Source organism: Cimex lectularius, unplaced genomic scaffold (genome assembly GCF_000648675.2).
Source record: "Cimex lectularius strain Harlan isolate CLEC.00 unplaced genomic scaffold, Clec_2.1 scaffold77, whole genome shotgun sequence".
NCBI classification, from domain to species: Eukaryota; Metazoa; Arthropoda; class Insecta; order Hemiptera; family Cimicidae; genus Cimex; species Cimex lectularius.
In genome coordinates, this window is record NW_019392836.1 from 491,515 (window position 1) to 514,650 (window position 23,136).

Sequence of the window (23,136 nt, forward strand, 5' to 3'; positions counted from 1 at the left end):
TTTACAAAAAATATATTTTGCTTATTTATTTATGTTTTTACTTTTTTACGAGGGTTCGCAACATCAGAGGTCGTATCAACCCACACGGTGCCGGTATTTTTGATAAAAAGCCTATTCGTAGGGCCGCTGGATTCGAACCCTGGACCTTTACCTTACAGTAATGAGCGCCGTGTCAACGCCTAAACCGTTGCGGCCACCGAAGCCCCCCAGTTTTAATTTTTATAATCGACTTATAGTTTCGATAATTCAATTATTTATCTGCCTACTTTACTACTCACTGAATTGAATCAATTAATTAACCAATATATCAAGCTACCTAATTTTCTACTTATACTCAGAATCTGTTTTCTCACAATTTGCCTTTTTATCTCTTAATCTGAATATCCATTTATTTAGCCATCAACATTTTTAGGTCAAATTCACCAGATCTCTTAATTATTTATTTGTCTATTCAAATATAAGTTGTATTTTTTCTTTTTTTCCTCCCTCGTTTGCTTTATCTCTTCTCTTCGACGTTTTTTTACTTTTTATTTTCTCTGCGTTACGTTGTTACATATTTGAATCACTTTTTCACACTAATGTTAAAAAAATGTTCATGATTTTGTTTACTCTTGTAGTAAGTTTTGATTTGTTTTTCTTGCAGAAAGAGGTCTTCGCTGGTGATTCCAAAAGTCAGGGTGGAGGACGCAGGCCGGTACGAATGCCGAGCGACCAGCGTGAACGGAGCGATCTCCTCGTCCTGGGCCACCGTAACCGTCTCCGCCCAGCCGAACAACCCTCCCACGGACAACAGTGAGTACATTTTGTCAGAGGGTATTTCAAACAATTCGCCCCGATGGAATTAGAAGGCTAATATTAGACTTTGTAATTACGTAATGGCCCAACAACGGTGGCGGTATGGGCTTCGGAACACCTGCCGCCACGCGTCATTAGAGCGCACGGTCGCGTGGACCATTTCTTTGTCGGGACGAGCAAGCCGAGCGGGACGGTAAAGCAACCGGCTGGCTTTCCACCCTTTAATCAGAAAACCATCAAGTGATCCGTGAAGCCACAAAAGCTAGATTATTGTTTAAACTCTGCCCCGTCCCGCTTCCCGAACCGATTGTGTTACGAGATCTCAGAATATTGTGTTACTCACAGTCAACTTCGAACGAACCCTTTTTCAATTCACAGACCAAATGACAAACCCGTTCTTGGGTTTTACTGAACGACCTGGATGTAACGACTTGACTGGAATTTGCACATCCTCAAAGATTTGGACGTAATATTGATTGAAATTTGCGAGATGAGAGGGCCCAGGTTGATGGTGATGAAGTGCAAAAAAAGGGAAATGGTGATGTGGGCAGATAGATTCATAGATAGGTAGGTACATAGGTAGGTAGGGTAAAAGGATGAAGACTTGGCATTTACAGATAGTTAAATAGTGACGGAAGGCAAAAAAGTGCACAAAGAGAGAGGAGGGGGAGTGTGATTGCATAAAATGGCAAACGTGATAAGTAGACAGAAAGTTAGATTTATGGAAAAAAGATAGACAGGAAATTATTTAATTAGTGAGGGACGTAATGAGAACGGTAGATATATTCAGAAATGAAGAAATAAGTAGGTATATATGTATACCATAGAGTGAGATCATGAGTGGGCAAGAAAGAAGAGTATGGTCAATTCAGATCATTATTGATGGTTATATCCATATTCTTTGGGAATTAATGATCTGTTGCTTATTCTAGGATGAAACGATGGTGTGATTATTGAGAGAGAGCAGGTGCATATTTTGGAATGTCAATAGGTTCCGCATGAGCATATTTCTTCGTATCATACCACTAGCTGAATTTAACCCGAAGAGCTATTAGCCCCAATTTTTTTTATATTTTCCGCCCGTCGGAACGAGTCGGAACAAACCGTGAAGAACAGCCTGCCTCCGCACACTGAGATGTTTAATTTGTGTTGGGCCGCAAACAAAAAAGCGACTGTGCAGCGTGAAGGCCTCCGCCTGTTTTCTTGTACAGTGGCTCTGCCGCGGCAGGTGTTTTCACGGGTTAGCAGTCACTTTGGCCAGGAAGGACTCATTGTCCACCGGTTCCCAGCCGCTGCTTTCCCTTATGTAAGCACTGTTCCGTGGGTAAACAGACGTCTCCTATGCCAAGTCGAGGTCTCAACCAAAATATTTTGGCACGGTGTCAAAGGGTTGACTCATTCTGCTCCTCTCGTCTGGTTTCCCTCAGCCCTCTTCGACCTCTCCGCCGGTCTGTTTATTTACAAGAAGTGGCGCCCTGATCTGACGGAATCCCTCACAAGCCGCCCACTGGCTCAATTTTGATTAAAGACTACGTGGAACACTGGCTGAAAAACTCAAAAAAGCTTCAGACTCATCAAATGAAACAACTAACGTTTAAACGATCCTATTCTACAAATGACTGCCGCTAATAATATCATTCGTTTGCACAGTCTTTCAAGTTTTCCTACTCTTTGACGTATTTCAGCTTTTTTCTCAATTCTACTAATAAAGGAACTTGAAATTTATAAATCACCCAATATTTTCTGTTCACTGCCATCATTTATTTTTTTACAGATTCATGTTGATGTTTAAAAGACAAAATTATCCGATGTCGATTTCCTCGCCTGTATAAACATTGATTAATTTTAAATTTATGGAGTTCTTTGGTCGTTTTCGATTATTATGGCCTGCCTATCCTCGATGGGATGGTCGTCACACTCTTTTTGCCATTCGGCCATTTACAGTGTTACTTTTCGATGATTGGGGTAAATTAATAGAATTTTGTTTTTAAATATACATTTATAATAGGGTCGCCAGGAGAAATAATGAATTTTAAAAAAGCTCTAATTTTGGGAAAAGTTAATCTTATTTTCGACCATTTTGTACAAGAAAGAAAACTGAAATTTTCATTGTTCTGTATTTTTATATGATTAATTTTACTGTTAATTTCAAATTTTTCTACATGTGCATCGCCAGCTCAGTGCATCGTTCTCGACAAAAGAAAAAATTGGTCAGACGAGAGAGGGAGAGAGAGAGAGAGAGAGAGAGAGAGAGAGAGAGAGAGAGAGAGAGAGNGAGAAAGAGAGAGAGAGAGAGAGAGAGAGAGAGAGAGAGAGAAAGAGAGAGAGAGAGAGAATTGGCATTGATGTATAAAATGGTGTAGTGTCGGCCTAGGTTTATTTTAGGCGGTGGTCGGCACATGCCAGAGACTTGACTTGCCTTAGGAGCAACATTGAAACCCAACACTCAGAAGCACCTCACTTAGTCCCTAATTAAGAAGAGACAGCTCCCTCACCTGATCATTTCGACTTGTGCTGAGATTTCTCCAATTATGCATGAGAAATGTGTCAAAAACCATGCATACATTTTAACACCTATATATTGGCCGATTGAGGTCTGTGCGCAAAAATAGCGCCTGGCTTGTGATAAGGTCGGTCAAAAGTTTTTCAGTACGATTTCTTTTTTAAAGTCTTTTTTTTTAAACTTCATATATCAAAAAATTAAACAAGTTTATTATATAATGGATAAATAAGACGTAAATGGACCAATTTGGTTTGGACATTTTCGAAATTGCATCTTGTTTTCTAAAAGTTTCGTTGTTCGAACCAGTGAATTTATTAAACTGCACTACAGAAATATGTACTTCTACTTAACATTTTCAAATGGCCAATTTTAATTTCAAACTAACTGTTCATTTGAAGATAAATTAACCCTCACCATAGTAATACTGTCAATTAACAATATAACAACTGCAACTACGCATCCCCACATAAGCGAAATTACACCGTCCTGCTTATACCAATCAAAAAGTATTGCAGAGAACACCCCCCCCCCCAACAGGAGCTTATGTGTTATGATATTCCCGTATTCTACCATATTTCCCATAAATTTTTTAACATTGCACAGCATCTTCCTACGTTTCTGTTCGTAGAGTGGACATACAATAATTATGTGTTCCAATGTTTCAATACTACCTCACGTGCACATTTCATCTTGTACTTGATTTCTCTTTTTTATTATTATTATTTACACACACCTTGGTTGGATCTAAGCCTCACCATAATCCAGCATGTCGCTTTTTTAAGAGGGAACCAGGGTGTTTTCGAAATGGTAGGAAGCAATCTTTTATGTACTCACTGTATTGAGTCAATTCATTAAACTAATAATTATTTAATTGATAATAGTATACACTTCCCTAAAACAGACTCTTAGAGGTCCATATGAAAACTAATTGCAATTGAAATAAAAAATAAATCGATTAGGTTCGTGGGGTCCGATTGACCAAATAAATTCTTTTCAATTAATTAATCTTTAAGTAAGATATTGGTTGAGATAAAAAAGTCAGTGTCACGAGCGGGATTCGAACCCACGACCTTAGGCCAAAACGCCGCTGCTCTACCACTTGAGCTACCGTGACTTCATCCACTCGGGCACCAACTTTTTTTTGTCTTTAATCTTTTGCCATTGTACAAGAAGTAGAGCACCTCCGAAGGGAAAAGGTTAATTCGAACTCTTAAGAAATTAATAATTTGAACTCTTAAGAAATTAATAATTTGAAGGTAAAAAAGATAAATTTGAAAAGAAAAACACTAAAAAAATATGTTAATTTGACGGAAAAAAGATATAGAAGATTGTTTTTCCGGTTCAACTCGGAAAAGTTTTAATAGTTTTCTTGTGTTGTAAATGATCGTAGAAGTTTAAATTCGCAAAATCTGATACTATCTGAAGAAGGAGCGAGAGTGAACAGAACTACAGTGGAAAATTGCACTCCACGAACAAACCTTTTTCACCTAAAACAATTATCGCAGATTTTCAATTTCCAACTTTGAAATTAAATATAAAATATAACCAAAATGACTTACTACTTACGTGACTTACTACTTAAGATAATGAATTTTCTTCTGATCCGCCTAATTTCGTCGTTTTCATTTCGTTTTGTTACAATTAAACTTAAACTATATCAGCTTACATACTCTTGTGATTGACCCTACGAGTTGAAGTTTGCAAAATCGAAACCCCGTTTTCCTAAAGAACGAGCGAGACTAAGCGGACCAACATCGGAAAGCTTTACTCCACGAACAGACCAATTTATCCTTAGTTAAGCCAATTTTTATATGCATCTCAAATTAAAAAAAAGAATTTATATTTAATTGTTTATCATTTTTAAGTTTATTACATACAACATCCTATATTTTTATGGTTTAAAGAAAGTGTTAATTTGAATTTAAACGTATTAATGTAAATTAAATATAAAAGGTTAATTTAAAGTTAAAAAGGGTTCATTTGAGTTAATGATCTGTTGTGAAGCAACGCTTTCCGATGTAGATCCGTTTCGTCTCGCTCCTTTTTCATGAGATTAGTTTTCGATTTTGCACGTTTAATCTCATGGTATCACGCACAAAAGTAGGTTCATTTAGTTTAAACTAGTTTTGATTTCCAAAAAAAGAAGGAACAAGCCACATAAAATTGACCAAATATACCTTAGTTGAAAACTTTATAAGGAGTTAGTTGTGTTAGTAGCAGCATAGTTTTGTATTTTTACTGCTAAATGTTAAAAACCTGTGAGTATAAATCTCTGTGTCTATTAGGATAAAGTGGTCCGTTCATGGAGCACAGTTTTGTCGTTTGTTCTTTATGAGTGTGTATGAGACCTTGCAAGATTAAGAAATAATTTATGGATTTTGATCTGATATTACAAGCACATTATAATAGTTATGCTATCAATATTATTTCCTTTAATGGGATGTTTGTTTTCCAGATCCTTTGTTTATTGTTAATATTTGTCATTTTTGTGTTTAATTTGGTGTTTTGAATACTATTCTCGAAGAGGTGAAAGGTCTTTTATGAAATGCGTGTTTAAAAAACAGATTAACCCTTGATATCAAACAGATTAACGAACACAAGGGATTGAATTTCACGGGTCGCATTTTTGAAAAGAAAATCGTACAGTCATTCAAAAGGGCACAAAAGAGGAGCGGATATGTTGAAATGGATATAAGAAGTCCATATATCCGTCACTCCAGCGGGGGAAGTAAATTAGGTGGCCTGTCGTTTTGGCTTCGTGACAAAACATTAAATTGATGAGGCCGCTCTCTTCGATTGTAAGAATAACTTCAACTTCATGAATAAAGAAACTCCCGGACCGGTCCGGTTAATTTTAGTGGGCCTTTTTTACCAAGGTATATTTAAAATACAGGCGCGAAAGTTATAGAATCACCATTTCGGTAACTTAAGGCATGTTCTCGGCTTTCCGACGAACTTTTAAAGTTCCATCATTCGCTTCTATCCTAATTGTTTTCAGTTCTGACCCTTTAAACTTGACACTCAATGGTAATGACCATGAAAAGGCTCCAAAATTGGTAAAACTGGGTGCCATGAAGAAAAATAGTACTTAGAATATTTTCTTCTTTATAAGAATAGTCCTGAGACGATGATTAATGATGGCTCTTCGTCAGATGTTTTGGCTTTGTGTCATAACATCCCTTAAAACAATATGAGTCAAGGTTTATTTTGGAAAGTTAGCCCGAAAGTAGACTTATTTTCCAGTATTTGTACATAAAGAAGAAATATGAATAGAAACATTTTTTTTTATAAAACAGCTCGCACGTACGGACCCAACTATCATCTATGTTGTATTGATTTCACGTACTTTCAACTTACATGTTTATTTAAAAACATTTCATATAGAAGTTATCATTTTACGTCAGTATCGCCCTATTTGAGAAACCTCATGGTCCGCATAGTCTCGCTATTTTGATATGTATTTTATGATTTTGGAAGGTTAAACTTTTATCATAACAGATTAAAACTTGATGATCCATATGTTTTAAGTTAAAATGGAAAAGTTTAACTGAAACGAGTTTAAATAAGTAGAAACGTCAGTATCAGAGGGAATAATTATTTTGTTATTGTTGAATAATTTTTTCTAGATTTTCAAGCAATAAATCCCCATCATGGCAGTTCCTGCTATATTCCTATATTTGCTATACTCCTACGCTAATAAAAAATTGGTTTAATTAAGGACAAAATGGTCTGTTCGTGGAGTAGCGCTTTCCAATTCCGCTTGGTCTCGCTTGTTCTTTAGAGGATTGAATTTTGATTTTACAACCTTCAACTCATAGGGTCATTCGTAACAGAATGTACGTTGATATAGTTTACGTTTAGTTGAAACAGAACTTGTTTTAAAGAGGAAATTTAAAAAAATCTTACTTAGGCTACTTCGTTTCAGTAGCAGTATAATTTTCTCTTCAAAATTGGAAATTTTCGTGGAGTGCAATTTTCCACTGTAGGTCCGCTCAGTCTCGCTCGTTCTTTAGGAGGTTTCAGATTTTGGAGGATTACAAACAGATTATAAGTTGATATGGTTTAGGCCAGTATTGGTAAAAGAAAGAATAAGCTACATAAAAGAAACCTTAGTTGAAATTAATACGGGTGAAATAGAAAAAAACTTTCATACTTTTTAAGCAATAATATGGGTTTTATTTTGCAAATTTGAACTCGTTGGGTCATTAATTTTTGATATGGGTTAAATCAGTAAAAAGAAGAGAAAGGCAACATTAAATATAAAATTTACCCTAGTTGAATCAGAAGAAAATCCTTCTATAGCTTTTTTCCGTCAGATTAACCTTTTTTAATCTTAATTGTTTTAAATTTCTAAATTACCTTTTTTAACTTCATATTAACCATTTTTATATCAAATTAACCATTTTATTCAAATTAACGATTTCTTTAATGAATTTTAATGCGTGCAATGAAATAAAATTAAAAATTATATACAATTAAATACAAGAATAAAAGGATTCTTCTTTTAACATGAGAAGTTTTGTAAACATAAATTATTTTATAGGCCAATTATTTTATATTTTAAATTATTTTCGAATTAATAGAAGAATCATTTATTTGTTTTTATATTCAGTCTTATATAAATTTTAATTTATTTTAGATATTCCATTTTACGTGTACATATATTTATAAATTTTTTAAATTCACAAAATAGAGAAGATATTTTATTCTTATATTTCATAATCATTTTTAATTTTAATTTTATTAGATTTTGTACGTGGTATTTGAGATAAGAACACATTTTATTTATTTCTTCTCAAATCAAAAAAAGAATCCTTTATTTTGAATTGTATTAAATTTTATGTGGATTTTTGATAAGAACGCATTTCATACTTCCAATTCTCAAATTTAAATAATCCGTTCTTTTTATATTTGATTTTATTTAATTTTAATTTAAATTGTATTAAATGTTATCTTGTATTTTAGATAAGAACCAATTTCATTTTTTTAAATTCTTTAATTTAAAGAAGAATACTTTATTTTTATACTTAATTTTTAATTTTAATTGTCGTTAATTTTTATATGGTCTTCTAGAAGCCCAATTTAGGAATTATTAATTAAATTATCATTAATTTAGAAATTGTATTTTACATAATTATCTCCTAAGTTTTTTAATGGTCAAAAGGAAGAGTTAATTTAAAATTTAAAAAAGGGTTAATTTAAAGTTAAATGTATCGATTTTAAATAAAATGGTTAATTTATGGCAAAAAGGGTTAATTTTGACATTAAAAATGGTTATTTTGATGTTAAAAAGGATTCATTTGACGGAAAAAACTAAATACATATTCCTCAACCAGTAAGTTGTGTTCTACATTTTGTTAAGCAGTTAGTTGTTTGAAGTAGCACATTTTTTCCTCTATACTGCTGAAAATGGAGTGTTCGTATAAATTTCTGTAATCTTGTTTGGTAAGGGTCGGTCAATATTTGAATACACACCAGGAAGAAAATATTCGTTCGACTAAAGGGCGAAACAAAGAGAAATTGTACTTTTTTGAAATACGGCTTAGTAACAAAAGCTCGCTTCTTGCCAACTGCGGAATCGGAAATTCCTAAGACTGAGATAACAAGAGTTTATAAAGGTGATAAAGTGGCAAACAACGATAAAAGTGCACTTCCTCGGGGGAGGAAATTTTGATTTATGAGCGTCATAAAAACGATAAAGCGATAATTGTACAAAGGGCTTCTTTTATAAACGTTTTGACTTCTCGGGGCAGACGGTTTTTAACTTTAAAGGGTTTATATTAATCGGCAACCCTTTCTCAGTCTAAAAATACCACTCCCTACATATCAATGCTTCTATTAATAGGCAGCTTCTTTTATAGAATCAGCCGAGTTAAGTGCCGAGTCTTCTCCGACCACTGACGAACACTTACGATTTTATTGACTCCGTCTTGCGATTGGATCACGGAAATATGAAGACCGAACGGAGATGAAAACCGATCAAAGGCGTCCGCCGTTACAATGCCGGTTGATCTCAGCTGTGCAGATCTATTACCATGGTTTGAATGGCCACAGGAACACAATAGATAAATAATGGAAGTAAAACAACGGGTTAGCCGTCCATTAAAAGGACAAGTCATTGTGCTTTCGCGATCCGAAACTCGACCTCTCTCTGTCTCTATCTCAAGCCATCCGCGATATGAATCTCGTATCAGCACTAATTAAGACGATTCGACGACGCTCTTCTTTTATTTTCCGACTCCCGGCTTACCGTTACTTTAGCCGAGAGACGTTCTATAATTAAAGCAAATTCTCCCTAGGAAGTGCGAGAGAAAAAAGAAAGAAACCGTCACGTAAAGTTTCCTAAATAGTCTTGTTTCAAAAAAAAGTACCGCAACGAGTTGTACGATTGTTGAACTCGAACCAGTTAGTTCATAAACGGTACAATGTGACCTATCTGATATATGCCAATTTTTTTTACAAGAACACTTGAACTGAAGTCATTGAACGTTTTGAACATCGTCATGGAATGAAGTGTCAAAATAACGCACAGACCCAACTAAGAAGACATCTTTCTGCCTTTTATTTAACTACCTAAGATTTGGTCAAGAAGTCCAATTGGCTAAGAAGGTCCTGGGTCATTAGATTAACTTAACTGGTAATCCAAAATTCCAAATTCCATCGTTTTAACTAAAACTTTTCTTAAATTAGAACTATTTAAAAACCAAATATAGAGGGTTACGCTTGATTTTTGTAAGGCTAAGTTATGTATTTTGTGGGTCTTTATTATTAAACCCCTATTTCTGATTATGAATGTATTTCTAAAATAGTTTTTCTATATGACTTCTATTGTTTCAGCAACGACGCTGTGGCCGCTTGTTGGAGGGGTGTGCCCTATAGAACAGTACTGCCTGAACGGAGGGACGTGTACATTTTACGATACAGTCGGAGAGCTCGTCTGCCAGTAAGTTGAAAAACGCCAAACCACACGGTTTCATCGGGAAAACTTCGGTCGCATAAATCACCTTCGCTCCCTGATACAAAACCCCATGTAGAAGGGCATTTCTTTTACGGTCTGTTTGCTCGGGAAGAGACGGGAAAAAACAAGTCCGCAACTCTGGAGGCCGCGGAAAGCGAGAAAAGCGGCCGTTGACCTCACTAGTTCCATTTAATGTATTTCGTCTGCCTCCTTTTTTCTTCTTTTTACGATAGCATTTTATGTTATTTTCCAACCCCCTTATATTAGTTGCCTTGCCCCTAATTCCGTTCTGGCCCGCCCCGTCTTGGAAAACTTATTCAAGTTTATAAACACGACCCTCGGGAAAGAAGAATCAGCCTTATATATATTTTTTCTTTTGCCTACGCAAAGCAACCAGAAAAATCGTTAATTTTTATGTAGTCGGGTTGGGTCTGCATAATCACTTTTCATTGAATTCAAGAGGGCTTAATTGTATTTATATATCTAGCATATATTTACTATAAAACAAACGATTTATATAATTTTAAATCATATTTGTAAACGTTTTAATTATGAATAACAGTTTCAAAGAAGGAACTGAGTAATTCTTTTATTTCAAATTGGCTTTATCTCTGATTTTTAATATAAAAGTATGATAGGTCCATGTCCAAAGAAGAAAAAAAGTTTTTTTGACCATCTTCCCACTCTACAGCGACATCCATAACCATCTCCACGGAAATGAAATAGAACAAAAATTTTTACCACTTTCTTTCCCTCTTAAAGCCTTTTGGAAATTTTCCTCTATCATTCTTCTCCGTAAACCAACCAAATCTGTCAACCTTCCTTCATCCTACCTCTCTGTCAGTATTTTGTATGGCTGTACCCTATCATTGAAACACAATTAATAATCCTGAGTCACCAGTTTAGATTTAGGACCTTAGATTCGGCAGTCCATCAATGTTCATTTAGTTGTGGACATCATTCCATCCCTTGAACAGAAGAAGTGTTTTCTGAGTGTGCTCTCTGACATTGCTCAAGCCTTCAACAGGGCACCCGGTGTAAGCTAAAGGTCATCATATCCAACACCTTCTACCTAATTGAAAATCATACATGTAACCACTACTTCAAAATTAGTCAACGCTTAGCAATGTTCCCGGTTTTTTCTAAACTGGTATCCCACAAGGGAACATTTTTGAACCTCTCCTTTACACAATATATGAAGTGAGGGGTTTATATTCCCTAAGCACTGCAGCCTTCTCCCTTATTGTATTTTTCCATCAATCCCTTGTTATGTCTTCATTGAGTGGTTACTTCACATTCGAAGAAGATATGAGTAGCTGTTTCTTCCTCCTCACAATATATACTGCTAGCATTTCTCAAGCCTTCAACAAGGCACCCTGGCTTCCTGTGGAAGTTGAATGGCATAAAATTATCCTAAAATCATTCCTTTCCGATTGTTACTTCAGAGTTAGACATAGCGATATCCACTATGCTGGTGCCTCCAATGGAGCATCCTTGAGCCTCTCCTTAACATGATATATACTGTTGACATTCCTCAATGCCTTCAACAGGGCATCCGAGCCTTCTGTGTAAGCTAAAGGTCATCATACCCACACTTAATTCTTAATTCTATAATTGTACCTGCCTCATCGTTACTTCTGAGGTAGAAATCAGAAATCAAAATAGAAAATAGAGAGCATTGTTGGACTAATCCTTTACATGATATGTACAACTGACATTCCTCAAGTCTTCTATAGAGCACCTAGGCCTTCTCTGGAATTAGAAAGCCATCCCACAAGAGAGCATTCTTGGACCTCTCTTTTGCACAATATATACTACTAATATTTCTCAATGCTTTGACAAGGCACTGAACCTCCATGGAAGCTGAAGGGCATCCACCCAACTACCTATCCTAAAATCAAACCTGCTTGACCGTTATTTCAGAGTTAGACAGGGCATAGTGTTACCCATATTTTTCATAAATTGGAGACCCACAAGGAAGCATTCTTGAGCCTATCCTTTACAAGTACATACTGCTGACATTCATATCCTCCTAGAGCATTCCACTAATTTCCAGCAATCCTTTCTTTGCATAATGGTCCCTTCACCATATTCAGAAACCATCTAAACCATTTGCATTGCCTCAACATGTTTTGCAAAAAGTGGAAAATTAAAAATGGAACAAAGTGGCAATACATTAACTCCTCATACCACCTATTCACTTTAACAGAATTTCACAACATACTTCACCAAAACTTAAGTGTAACAAGCTAAACAAACTTCCACTAAACTATAAATGATTGATAAACATGGCTCTCAAACTTATGTGGACTCGTGAACTTGGGGGTCAACGAAGCATCCAAACTTTCTTTCAAAAATTCCAATTAAATGTCCTAAGAAAAATTGTTGCTCCTTTTTTTATATACCTAGGTCCACTACGTTTCAATCCTCTCTACAAACCTTGTTTCTTTCCTAGCAGTCTGATCCCTCCAGGACCCCCTTCCTTAGAACCTGACACCAATATTTGTCCTTTACCCTTAAACGTAAAATACTCCTTGCCTGATTATCTAAATCAATTCATTTCCTGTGGCAGATCTTGTCAAATAATTGAGACCTTATATAGAAGAAAAGGTTGGCATGGATATATGCAACTTAAACTGACATAAGTGAACTACAGGTACAAGACTTACTATTCACAACAACAAAATACTTCCCACTATATAGCAATATATTTCAAATTATACTTCAATATACTTCACAGAGTTCTTCAAGCTCTTATGTGGACATAAAAACTGGGCTAAAAAATCTAATGTTACCTCATAGTGATATTCCCTATCTATCCCAAGCTATTGTCCCACAAGGGAGCATTGTTGGACCTCTCATGTAAATGTAACTGTACTACTGGCATTCCTCAGATAAAGACTTATCATTCACATTTAAACAAATACTTCATGCATCTCTTCCAGCTTCTATATAGATTTTATATTCCCCTGTACAAGAGGGATAAAAATAATATGTTCATACTTAGCACGCTTTATCTTTCTTCACTTAAACAATCACCTTATAGCTTAAATAAAAATTTCTTACTTTTTATCTTGATGCAATTTCTCTATGTTGGGGGGGGGATGACCCTTTAATTAAATTTTTCGATTTTCGGTCCTCACCGATCATTCTAGAGGATAATCAGACCAGGATGTTCAGTAACAATCAAATTACTATTTATTAGTAGTAAATAGTTTTTCATTGAATCATTTAACTTAAATAAATTTATGATTTTTTTATGGAACTCTAGCACAGATTTTTTTTTCAGGTGCGCTGAAGGATTCAAGGGGCAGAGGTGCGAGAGCAAAGATGTCTACAATCGCAGTAGTATGTATAGGCCTATGACCTACTTCTGCAAACTGGGCATTTCCTCCTCCTATTATTGCTAAGTAAAAACAAATAGATTGTGTAATTGAAAAATTGGACAAGGATTCCGCACACAAAAATAATAAATTTGCAATTGAAAATTCATGTCAAAACTGCCTTTTTACTTTTTTTTATGATAGAAGGAGGAGACGTGGTGTAAATTAAAACAAATGTTTTTATTCTCAGCCAAAGATAAGACAGTCTTAATTTATGTAGCAATAATCTTTTCTTGCTTCGTTTGCATATAAGAAAAGTTTTTCAATTAAATATAACATATATTTATATATTTACCACATTATAATGGTATTTATTTCAACTTGTAGGTTTTTCTAGACTTTTTTTGCTCTCCATTTTTACTTGACTTAAGAGTATAATCGAAGTGACATTCTGTATACTCGTATTATCTTCAGACTGAAGTGCAATATGTGTATAGTTTACAACAAGGAGAAATGATTTGTTTCAGTGTAAATAAGCCAAAGGCATTTCTCATTTAGGGTTCGCCAATTGATAATAATAAAGAAAAATAAATCTTGTTAATACGTTAGTAGTCATGTGTACAGTGTTTAATTTATTAATTTGAATATGTAATTAAAGTTTCATATAATTGTAAATTATTTAGTATTAATGTATTTTCCGTAACATAGTTCCTAATACTGATTATCTTGTATTTGTAATTAAATTCATATATGAAGAGAAAGCGTCTCGATTAACTTTCAGGGTCTAAATTAACTTTCAGTATAACAATGAATTGTGACTATTTTTATTTGGATCAACTGAAACGTACCTCGGAATTGTCAAAATTTTAATTATTTATGCATATAAATTTATAATCGTTCACTATCGAGTTGTTGTAATGAATATTGTAAATCGTCTTGGAAATAAAATGGAACAGGGAGATGCCCAAGTATTAATTTGCATGTTAAATAGGATTATGTCTTTTTTATTTATTTATTTTGGTTTTTATCATTATAAACCGCTTTTTATTAATTGGTGAAGGCCTGACAGAAGGAGGAGAAATTAACAGAAAATAAATCTTAAATTTTTTGTAGATAGTGAACGATTATTTATTTGGCTTCTTTTATTTATTTATTTTTTTATTTTTATTTTGTACATCAATTCTTTTTTTTCCAATATAAAATTGTATTTAAAAAAATCCATTTTATTTTTTAAAAGAAACAAAAATAAATCCAACTCACAACAATTAATCTTGTCTATTATTAAATGAAATTTTCCATTCCAAATTGACTAATATACGTTAACAAAAATGGCAGTAATAAAGAGTAAATGCCAATTCAGGGCAAAAGGTCCCACATTTTTATTTACCTACATCAATAAACAAATTTAAAAGCACACAAAAAAAGTAGTTAAAAAAACTTCACACAATAACAGTAAAAGCCTTTGGCGCATTCCAAGTTTGGCAGATTCACTGGCGTTTAGATCTGACAAGGAACTGAAATTAATCGCTAAGGATGATGGCAAAGCTGGAGATTCAGGATGGAATGGAAGGATGAGGGAAGAAGCTTAACAATGTATGTTTGTCACTATTCCTCCTACCCTTCAGACTTAACCCCTTTTTTATTTTTTTTAATACCTTTTTTTAACTGTAGGATAATATAGATTTTTGTAGTGTGTAAATAGAGTAACTGTGTGGGATTAGGCTTGGAATATCTTTCGTTCTTCAATTTTCTCTCAAATATAAGTTCATACTTGGTTGTACCACTAACCACCCAACAAATTAGGCCCTACCAACTCATTTTCAAAGCATTATGTTACTATTTAATTTTAAAAAATGATATGTTGTGAGATGGATTTATGTAACATTTTTTATTAACAATATTATTGTTTTTAATTTTCTGATGATTTCTTTTCCTTCTCTAAAGTTTGTCTATTTTTTATTTTATTTTATTTTTTGTTAAGCAGTTTTTTTTATTTATTAAAAATATAATAATTCCAAGTAAAACGGTTTGGGCCTTTTTTGTTTATAATTTTGTTTTATTCAACTAACATTGGCTAACCTTGCTAAAGCTTTGTACATTTTATTATTATAAATATAAAGGAAAAAGTTCATTTCTAACACACAAAAACCTAACACGACTGTAACGAAAACCACTTAAGTTCTAAATCAAAGGCCGATTTGTACAAAAAAAAAAAAAAAAATCAAGACCACAGTTTTTGGATTTGTACAATCATTGTTTTTTTGTAAATAACAGGCTTTTGGTTAATAACAATTTAGAAATAATTGCTAACTTGTCTGGACTTGCAGAGAAAAGTTGGGTTTTTTTTTTTTTTGTGCAGATTCCAGCCCGGAGTCGTGGGAGAGGGGGCCCCCAACTCGAATCATGACTTTCAACTAAAAATTATCAAACAAAGATAGACATGTTAGGACTATGAGTATAAACTAAAAAGGTACATACTTTTTAAAGTAAAATTTTTTTAACGATTGATTTTTTTTAGTTTAAAAAAAAAAGTGGAGACCCCCTTGCATGTGTATATTTTAAAAGAATAGGGAAATCAAGGCCCGATACTGTTTTTCATTGTTGAATTTCTTTAATTGTTTATTAATAAGCAAGGGAAAAACAAAACTGATCACTTGTTTTTTTCCAGATATTTCGGTGATATTTTAAATGGCTCTGCTGAATTGTATGCGGAGACTGTATTGCAGCGGAATTGAAAATCTACACTGTACCACTGCTTCGACTTTTTCTGTCTGTGTTGCGCTTATAAAATTCAGGTTCTTGTCGTTGCTTCAGTCTTTCCCTCCCTTTGCATATTTTCAGTGTTTTTCACCATTTAGAGAACAAATCCCTGTTTCTTATTTTTTTAAATTATTATCATGAAAACAAAACTGGTTGTATTAATGTTGAGGCTATAATTGTATTTTTTATAAGTATATTTATGATTTTGTTAAGACTGGATGAGTATTTTAGTTATTTTCAATTTTAACATGCCACCCTTTTCCCCTTCTTTTTGTGTAAGTAGTGTTGTTAAATATTTAACATTGTGGAATTTACAAAATTAAAGTTCATGATGTAATTTATTTTTAATAGATTTTTAGAACTAAATTCCTTAGAGATTTGAAAAAAAAAGATAATATAATAAATTTAAAATAGTTGTTTACTAATTTAGTAAAAATTAACCAGTGCTTATAAGGAAAGAATGCTCTCTTTAAAAAACATTAATTAATTAATTAAATTAGTATACACTAACTGGTGCTTTGTTTAAAGAGAAATATAAATGTAAAATCATTGGTGCTATTTGTATTTTTTTTTATGTTTATAGATGTTAATTGTTGATGTAATATTGCAAAGGCTGAAATAGACGATAATGGACAAATTGATAGGACTTATAATTATGTCTGTATTGATATATATATTTTTTAAATTGTTCTAACTATTTGAATCACTGTTTTATAAACAACAACAAACTGTTGAAATCATTCTCTTGAAAATAAATCAATTATTAAAAAGAAAAAATCTGCCTTTTTGTCAGGCAAGATGTTAGGTTTAGTTTATAGACCAGTGTTTTCTTAAAATGATTTTAAAATAGCATAGGAAATTGAAAATTGTGGAGCGCTCATTTCTCAAGTATATGACTTTTTTAAAACAAAAAATTTATTTACAATAATGATAGGATATGGAAAAATTTACATACTTATCCTGTTATAAGTGTTACTTTATGTTCCTACGTATGGCGAAAGAGAGGAAAAACATTTGTAGATATATAGATATATTAAATATTTGTATATTTTAGTGTATATTATTTCACTCATTTTAAGCAATTGTGTAAATTATTATATTTATATTGTAATCGCTTAAAATGAAGTGTATTCATTAAGTCATTGCTTCTAGCAATATCTAGTCCAAAAACAGTTAGAATTGTTGTAGAAATAGTGAATTTACAAATTTAAATACAAGTAATACAGAAAAATATAATAGTCATTAATAAAACAAATAATATTTGATTAATTATAGTTTGGAAATGTGGATAGGCACGACTTATTGCAATAACAATATTATATGACAAACAACACATTAATACAAAATCTAGGAAAACGATTCAATGAAAATTGTCAATGTAGTAAATAAGAATTCTATACTTTGTAATATATGTATCCCATGTATATTTATTATTTCTTTTATATTTCTCGTTTATTGAAATAAACGACATAATTGTCTTGAAAACATATCTCCTCTTTGATTACCTCTTGTTCCTACATCTTGGCACCAAAAAAAAAAATATATATATATATAATATAATATATATATAATATTATATATATATATATATATATATATTTATTTATTTATTTATATTTAGTATGGGCATTTCAACTATGATGTTATATGAACCCTCAGGGTGCCGGTGTTTTGGTGAAAAAGCCCATTTATAAGTGTGTTGAACCAGCACATGGGCACTACTGGGTCTGTCTTCACTCGCTCGGTTGTTTTGTTTGAGTTATTCAAACGTGTTTCGGCATTATGCCATCTTCAGTGAAGAACTGTCTGTCATTTAGTCTGAGCAGGGTTTATATAGTATTGCATCCGTCGCTTGTCGCTGGGGGCATGGTCTTCATGCTTGTTGGCCAGTCCGACTTTGAGACTGGTTCCATAATGAAGTTTATAAAGTTAATAATGAAACACCGGTCAGAAAGCCATGTATGTCATATTATTGTTGTTTTGTCATCATGTAATGATTTTATCCCCTTTTTTCCTCAAATAACTAGATAATACTGCAATATTAAGCGAAGTAAGTTTAGGTAGAAATGACAGAAATTGTTATGAAATTGTAAATAAATAATTCCTATAAAAGAAGCCTACCAGTCCAACTACCCATTGTATGTCGCAAATCAGAGGTCCAAATTAAAAATTAACGGATTTAAACCCAATACAGCTAGGCAAATAAGAGTCTGACCTCACCACTCAACCACTGCGATGTGGAAAAGTCACATATGGAAAGCGAGAAGGAGATAAAGAGATAGAGAGAAGTATATTGAAAAATCCATAATAAAATTTATAAGCTTGTACATCAATAATCAAGCTTATGTGCATAACCATTCATTTTGTCATATCTTACATCATTTAAATGAATTTGAAATGTTTAAAATGGATAAGATTCATTAACCTTTGTTATTGCTTGAGTGTACTGATAAAAGCACAAGAAACAGAACATTTTGATAACCATTAAAAAAATGGTTAAGTTTATATAAGTATCAAACTAAGTTTGAGGTTAATAAGGTGGATGCAGATAAGTGAAGAATAATCAGCAATGTTCAACTGTAAAAAAATTGTACATTACAAAATTAGACCTTAAGGTTCCTTTGCCTTTTGCTTTCCTTAGACATTCAAATAAATAAGAAAATTAGGAGGGTTTTAATTAAACCTTCCAAATCACCTTGGCTATGCTCCATACCCAGCGCAACTGCCAAATCAGTAATTGGCATCGTTACTTTGATATCTTAATTTTGTTGCAAGTACAAAAATTGACCATATGTACCAAACAGATTAAAATGCTGAATCAGCAAAACGATTATTTAAATGTATAATCTTGTTACACTTTTACTACTTCATTGGAACATGCAATAGAAATATGCAGTGAAAGTATTGGCATTTTTTACAAAATGACCAGGGAAAAAGAATTGCAGCAATGACCTACTACTTCATAAAAGAAGAATCGAGTAAATTAAACTGAACTAAGGAATTACGAAATGTACAATAAGCCAAAAGTGTGCAATGCTTGGGAATACCAAACCCCTTGCTTTCTAGTATCCTTCTCATCATTATTAGTAGTGCTAGCATTAATTTTTTTATACAAAATTTCAATTAATAATTACTAAGATATAGAACTGGAACTATTTAATTTTCTGTCAAGCAGAAACACACTTGTATGTTTTAAGCAAGTTATATGTACGTTGATTTGTTTCTTATTCTCTCTGTGATAAAAACCTTGTTTTTCTCAGTTATTTTTACTATTCAAACTTTCAACTGGGCTTGCTAATAAAAATAAACTGACTCTAAAGGCTAAAAAATGGATAACAACAAAACCTCATGATTCAAAATTTGAAATCATTTTGATTTAGCCTTCTACTAAAAATGTAATTAACTTTAGTTTTAAATTAAATGTTGACATGATGGATTGTACAATTTGTGAAAAATTGAAGGGCACAGACCCTGTAATTTGTAAATATTATATCTCAAGAAACTATAGAAGTTAAATGGTAAGGAGCTTACTGCCTTTGGACAGAGGGTCGAAAAATGGCGAGTCAACTGTTCATTGGAACTGGTTGAGAGTAAAAAATTAAAAATTATACTGCCAATTGACACATCAATTTTTAAGGATGATCTCCATGGATCAATCCTTAAAATACGCACTTTCCATAGTTTCTCCAGAATCACCATTAATGTTGGCAGTCTGGGGTCAGAACTCGGTCTTAGATTTAGAATGTATGAACGAAATGTTTGTTGACAGATATGAAAGATGATGCTGGCACTCAGTGTGAGGGATTAAGGCGCAAGGAAGTCTTGAGGCCACCATCAATTAAGACAACTTGGTGGTTCTCGGAATGGCAATGTGTAGAGAGGGCTCAGGCAGTAGGGTTAGGAGAGACCCAGAGGTTGCCATGAAACTTTTGGAATGGGGAATGGATGAGTTCATTGACAAAAGGAATGTTGTGGATAGTGGGGCTGGTGATGTAATCAGGAACTTGTATCTATTGTCTTCCGAGTACTCATTGCTGCACCTCACTCTGAAGTAGCTGTCAGTAGGATTTCAGGGTAAGATAATAAGGAGTGGGTAGTAAATGCTTAAGTTTATAAAGCTTGTGCTACGTCTAGGTACAAAATAATAAGTGTAAAAAATAAAGAAAAGCACTGCAAAGATATTGTAATTCTAGTCTTATTATATGGGGGCACAAATTTGGAATGAGTGAAAAAAAGGGGCCAGGGGCGACGGTGGGAATCAGATCCATGACTGCAAGGTTTAGAGCCAAGAGTCTATCACACTGACCACTTGGCTACTGTAGGGGACCAACTTGGATCACAAAAAGTGCAGCAGAAAAGTGATTACATGTAGCAGAGGGTGATGATACAAAGTCCCCTAGATATCACGTGAAAAAATGTAATAACCCTCAGATGGAAACAGTGCATGTTGCATGAAGCAAAAAAAAAGAGACAGCCAATTTAAAAAATGGAATGAGGGTGTTGTAAAAATTTCAAGAAAAATAAACATATCTATCACAAGAAAGAGCCAAACACTCAGGATCAAGGTACAGTCTTGGAAAAGAAAGCAAATTCAGTTGTTACTGCCAAGCTTTAGACCTATTTTAAGGATATCAATAGGGCTAACGAACTTAAATATGTTTACACATTGACATATTTTAGTTTTTTACAGGCGATTTTAAATTTCCTTGAAGACCAACTCAGTCCCAACATTGTCGCTACTTTATAGCGTAACAGGAGTTTGATACAGTCCTTGGCAATGTTGGGAGTGAGTTGGTCTTCAAGGAAATTTAAAATTGTTGTAAAAAATGTCAATTTTAATTTTTTAAATTTTTATTACCGACTCAGTCCCAATTACAGCCAAGCACAGTTACAGTATTTCCAGAGGTGGTTCCTTCTAAAATACAGGACACATGGCGTCTTTCTGTCATTTATCTCAAGTAACATAAAAAGTGCATACAGTTGCATTGGAGTCAGAGATATGGTAGATATGGCAATATTTTTACAGTCCTTGGCAATGCTGGGAATGAGTCAGCCTTCAAGAAAATTTGAGATAACTGTAAAAACTTAAATATGTCAATCTGTAGACATAGTTAAGGTTGTTTTGCCATGATGATGATGACCTTAAAATAGGTCGAAAGCAGTAAGAACTGACTTTGCTTTCTTCATCAAGATGATATGTTGATCCGAAGTGTTCCTGAGGGAAAAAGTGGTCGATACTTCTAATACTGAAAACAAGAAAAAGAAACATGGAACAAAAAGGAAGAGACCCCGATTGTTAAAGGCCCTGATTTAAAATAAAGTGTAATTTATTTTGTATTTGTATTGTGGCATTAGTATTTGAACTGATTAGTGTGTTAGAATTAATTATTTATGTACAGGTTGTTCCCTACATCTAGGAAGAAAAATTAAACAGTATTTTTCTTAGCATAAACTCTAATTTCAAAAATTTCAATAAATACAGGGTTTTTTATTTTTCTAATTTCAAAAATGTAATTTTTGTTTTTCAAATGGTAACCTAAATTTTAATTTGTGAAATCATCAAATCCGTTTGATTTTAGAAATATTGCGAATTTGAAAATCGGTTGATAAAAACTTTAATATAAAGGAGTTTCAACTTACCAGTCTTCATGAAAGCTTCTTTTTTTGTAACTTTTAACAAAGTTAACCTATAAATGAAAACAAAAAATTGTATTTTTAAATGTAAAAACTTAGTATGACTTTGGTGGGCCGACAACTGGCACAACCTACCTTCTCTGGCAAGCACCACTTTGAGAATGTAAGCTCTCCTCGAGCTTTATTCTCCTGTCGTTGACACTCCCGAAAAATGTTTCGCACCATTCTCAGGCCATTCTCACCGAGTTTCTGGCATAGTTAAAATGCCAGGGAAGCTGCCACAGCGCATGGCATAAAAACATGGCCTTCTTTATTTGTTCAATTATTTTTAAAATACTATCAAATCTGACGTACAGTCAATCAGATTTAATCTTTTTAACTCTGTGTTATTTGATTAATCTTAGATAATTAACCGAAGACGGTAAAGATCGCTGCAAGTCAAGCAAAAACATAAATGAAAATCATTAGGTCAGTCTCCTTATGGCAACACTGGAGAACGAGCGGTAAAAGCAGGTTACTACTGGCAGTTTTTAGAGCTGTAACGACTTACATCCTTTTTTTAACACTTTTAATACTTTCTTAAATACTTTTATGTGAATAACTGCACAGTTCATCCTTTTGTAAGTTGACAACCAAATGAACAAGTAAGTGTTTTTGTTATATATTAATATTTAAGTTAATTTCTTGTATAGAGCTGCTAAAGGATGTTCTTACCCTTATAAGATCAAAATCAGCGATGTTAGACGGACCAAATTGGTCAAAATAGTCTTCCGTGATCTTTCTGCTCAAAATCATCAAGTATATAAGAGAGGAAAACCATGCGGTTACACATTTAGAGCAAAAAAAATCGTGTAAAAATCAGCAAAGTTAGGCGGACCACAAGTCAAATCCCAGCCAAGTTCGAAGCAATTTATTTCGTTTTCATTGGCAATTATTGGCACTAAATTGGTCGAAATCGTCCATGTCCATGAAAGCTCAAAACGGTCAAGTATAAAAGAGAGGAAAACCATGTCGTTACACATTTAGAACAAAAAAAATCCATGTACAAATCAGTGTAGTTAGGTAATATAGTTTGGTTGAAATCTCCACCAAGTTCGATGCACTTTATTTCATTTTTATTGGCATATATTGATACTAAATGGGTCAAAATAGTTTTACCCGAT

General features: G+C 33.4%; 1 protein-coding gene across 3 annotated transcripts in view; it reads left to right on the forward strand.

Annotated features, from left to right (window-relative positions):
- Positions 1-16,585, forward strand: part of LOC106669170 (protein vein) — a 130,839-nt gene extending 114,254 nt beyond the window's left edge. Inside the window, exons 3-7 of one of the 3 annotated variants that reach the window (XM_014398473.2) lie at positions 644-792; positions 10,136-10,241; positions 13,546-13,604; positions 15,939-16,049; positions 16,248-16,585. In XM_014398473.2, the coding sequence (XP_014253959.1) occupies positions 644-792; positions 10,136-10,241; positions 13,546-13,604; positions 15,939-15,997 (373 nt within the window). In that variant the 3' untranslated portion in view covers positions 15,998-16,049; positions 16,248-16,585. Of the gene's footprint in view, positions 1-643; positions 793-10,135; positions 10,242-13,545; positions 14,727-15,938; positions 16,050-16,247 lie in introns of those variants that run through there. The other 2 variants (XM_014398477.2, XM_014398472.2) reach the window with 2 other exon arrangements.
- The last annotated feature ends 6,551 nt before the right edge of the window (positions 16,586-23,136 follow it).